Raw genomic sequence first — 3,810 nt, 5'->3', positions numbered from 1 at the left:
CTTTTATTTCATGTCCGTTAACAGGTATATCAAAGATTACACGCTCGTCTTGAGGTGCTTCCTTTTGTCTCAGTGACAAGACCCGGTATGTTTGTCACTTAACTTCAACTTTTGGTTTCACCTTGCATGTATGCTTGTGGTAACCTCCAGTCCCGGTACAGTCGGCACACTTCTCGATAAAGTGCTTGGGGTTTTAGCATTCCAGCTGCCATTCGGCTCATGTTGGGTCATTCGCCAATTGCAATCAGTCTCACTACAGTTCTTGACCTCCCTATGCCTGGGCTTAGGGTTGCCTGCCGGCGGTTGTAGTAAGTACACGTCGAGTAACTATATCTCAACGTTATCCCTCCTCAGGGAGGGGGACGTTGTTCATTTATTAATAATTGTAAACAGTAATCCTAAGATTAATGACTCTCAAAATGAGTCATCAGTCATGTGCTGTAAAAACAGCAAACCCCTAAAACCCAGTTTATCAGATTTTTCTGGTAAACTGTAAAACTTATAATAGACCTAAAATAATCAAATAAACTACGTACTATAGTATTCTGACCACAAAACCATTGCATTGCAAGAGGCGTACGGAAAGGATGTCTTGGGCAGCTTGTGGCATGATGAGAACGGGACCAAGGCCGGCAAGATGACCACGTTGCGTGAGTGTGATTTGGGATTTGTCGGGGAACTCCACAGTGAAGACACCGTGTTCGAGATTAATAACGCCTTGGGTGGTCATACGGATATGAATTATGGCGCCGGAATCAATAAGGGAATTAACGACATATGAGGGTGTTGTGGGTCCACTGTGTACAGTGTAATGTTCCGTAGGTATGGTGGTGTCGGCGTGGTAAAAGCGATGAGGGGGAAGGTCGGAATGTGTGCCACAGTGGACCCCGTGGCTTCAATTGGAGAGACCCGCGGTAGCAGTGTGACCTGTGGAGCAGTTGGTACAAGAAAGTGTGAAACGGTCCACTGGACACTTGTTGCCTTTGTGGTCGTTGGAACCACGACGGCAACAAATGGAATCGGGGCATCCAAAAATACTGATAGGACAAGGCTTGCTACGGCGAGTAGTACCAGTGGTGGAAGGGGCTGAAGGATTGCAAACGGCAAGTGCGTTTAAACCAGAAGGAGAAGGAGAAACGTCGAGGTGATGATCACCAGTGAATTTTCTGACTTTCGTGTAGACATCATCGATGGTTAGATCATCAATGCCCTGAGCGAAAATGTCGGAACGAAGGAGTTTGTAGTCATCACTGAGTCTGTACAACAGAGCGCAATTAAGAAATTTATCAGGAACAACTTCGCCAACGTCAAGAAGATGTTGGCGGATGTCTTCCAGTGCTTGAAAAGTTAAATCTGGGGACCCGGTGGCGGTGAAATTGATGAGGGATTTCATAGCAGTCCAGAAACGACCATGACTGCCAGTATTGGTGGTGAGGCAGATGTGTTTAAAGAAGGCATGGGGTGCCTTGGACACATGAGACTTGTAAATATAATTAATTAGCGATTCACTGATGGAGTCAACGAGAATGCGGCGGCAGCGGGCGTCAGCGAACATGTCGGGGCCGCCTCCAACTGAGACGTCGTTACAATGAGGGTGAAGGCGATGGAGAACACCAAAGTGTTCAAGTTCCATACGGAGGCCAATAAACCAGTTGCCGAAGTTAATATAATCCTTGAGTTTGAAGCGCTTATAAATGTCTTTGTATTTGGGGCAGTCGGTGACGGCAACGGCAGGTTTGGTGGAAGAGACACCGTATTTTTCAGCGATGGACTGAGGTTTCTTGTGCGCATGACGAAGGTCCTGTATTTGATCAAGGGTAGCTTGAAGATCGGCACGACGAGTAGTGACCTGGTCTTGAAGACGAGAAGAGTCGCGATCAGACTTGATCTCGTTTTGGAGGAGAGTTTCAGTATGAGCAAGCTTTTCAAGGGCTTCGTCGAGACGGTGCTTAAGAATATTCTTTTCACGCTCATCACTGGAACGAAAATCATGGAGTTGGTTGAGTTCGTATTCCAAGTCAACGGATTTCTGTTTGTAGCGTATAGCATCGTCGTGATATTGGTCGCAGTTGGTGTTAATGCGATGAGCATTGGTGCGCAAGACGACGAGATGAGCTAGAAGGACAGCTGTGCTGACGGGGATGTCGTGAGCAACGAGTTGGAATTCATTGAGCATGACATGAATGCCAAGTAAGTGCGTGTTTGCCTCGTCAAGCGTCTGGTATGAAGGACAACCAGGCCAATGATCGTCATGAAATGCACTAGCACTTTCGAGGGAGTCAAAGGCCTGGGGTATAGTAAAGACTTCAATGGAAGGAGGCATGGTGAGTGATTGTGTGTATATCATGATTGTGCTACCCGCGGTTGTGTAGCGTGTGAGGTAGCTGAATGCGAAGGGTAAGAGACAGAGTAGAGACACTATTGTGGCGTAGTAGTCTAGTGTTGGTTACATACGCCCATAACCTGTTAAACCATATAGAACTATGAATAGTGTAACTTTATTATCCCTTTTTGCAGGGTTATATATTCTGTATGCAATATGATAGTTCACACGAAAGTATATCATATAGTCTTGTTATATAATAATGAGAGTCATAATATATTGACACTCTGACATGTGTCAGTTCTCTTGTGTACTATACTTAGTACTGAACTGTTATTGTATATGAGATAAGAATAACAGTGTTGATTTGTCTTAACACCTGCCCGTTTAAGACTGTCGAGTTCTCGTTGGAGTAAGGCAGGCACACCACAAGTCTGCATCCGCCTTTATGAGCTTCACGGATAGCTTGAGGTGTGAGTGGGTGTTCTTGGATTTTCAGGCACGCGTTGTAGATGTAAAAGCAGGTCCTCTACAATAGAATCTAGTAATATAAACGTACTCTTAATAGTACGTAAAACGTACTCTTAAAAGTACGTAAACTCTTAAATGGATTTTAACGGTTTTTATAAATTAAAAACCTTTTCCATTTTACATATCAGATATTTGGACATGGCCATTAAAAGGCCCGAGTAAAATACTAAATATAAGTAGTTCTATTAATAGAAGTATATTAACCTTCCAAATCTATTTATATCTGAATACTTCGTGTTAGAGTGGAAGATGGTAGTCTTTGAATAAAGCGTAATTGTATATCTTTATTTATAACCTCACCTTTGGTTTTATACTCAAGGTGTTTGTGCTAGTGTTCAACCGCTTGGGTTGGCCAGGGTGAAAATTCATATGGTCAGTATGAGAACCCTTTTGCAGAACACTTTAACACTTAGATATTGTTCTATAGCATAATCTCTGCTACTCGCTCTTACGCCGATCAATTAATGTTGCTTGGCTTTCAGAGCAATTCTCTCCTAGGTATCGACTTTCGGAGCAATGCTCTCGTAGGAGCAAATGTATTATTAACATGATGTGGTTAATAATTTGATCCGCTTTTCGGAGTGACGCAACTCTTGTGATTTCATTCAAGAAAAAGAGTTTTCTTGCTATTGAAACTTGCTTGAGATCTGTAGTCTCTCATTTCGGTAGCGAGATGGCTCAACCGAGTATAGGTTTCTAAGGACTATTAGCGTTGCTTATTTATCCTCCGTTCAGCCAACCAGATGTGCCAGTATGATGAAGGTTAAGTCGGCAATTCTTGATAAGTGGCAAGTTATTGGTTAATGCAATAATTATGGACCTCAAGAGTATTTTTCTTTCTTCTAATCTTTCTTTCTTCTAAAGATAGGATTTTATGAGTATCTCGGATTCGCCCCAACGAAACATACCATAGTTTCTATTAGAGCGACAAAGAAACACTAAATAAAATCCCTTCG

The 3,810-nt window shown here is 43.0% G+C and overlaps 1 protein-coding gene across 1 annotated transcript; it reads right to left on the bottom strand.

Moving 5' to 3' along the window:
- Positions 1–895: 895 nt before the first annotated feature.
- SARC_02757 (hypothetical protein) lies at positions 896–2,347 on the bottom strand (the record flags this gene model as incomplete). The annotated part of the gene is made up of 1 exon (XM_014303459.1): positions 896–2,347. The coding sequence occupies one exon, from the start codon at positions 2,345–2,347 to the stop codon at positions 896–898; it is 1,452 nt and encodes a 483-aa protein (XP_014158934.1).
- Between the last annotated feature and the right edge of the window lie 1,463 nt (positions 2,348–3,810).

The sequence above is a fragment of the Sphaeroforma arctica genome (genome assembly GCF_001186125.1).
Source record: "Sphaeroforma arctica JP610 unplaced genomic scaffold supercont1.128, whole genome shotgun sequence".
NCBI classification, from domain to species: domain Eukaryota; class Ichthyosporea; order Ichthyophonida; genus Sphaeroforma; species Sphaeroforma arctica.
Note: the sequence above shows the minus strand (reverse complement) of the source record. Positions and strands in the feature narration are given on the sequence as shown.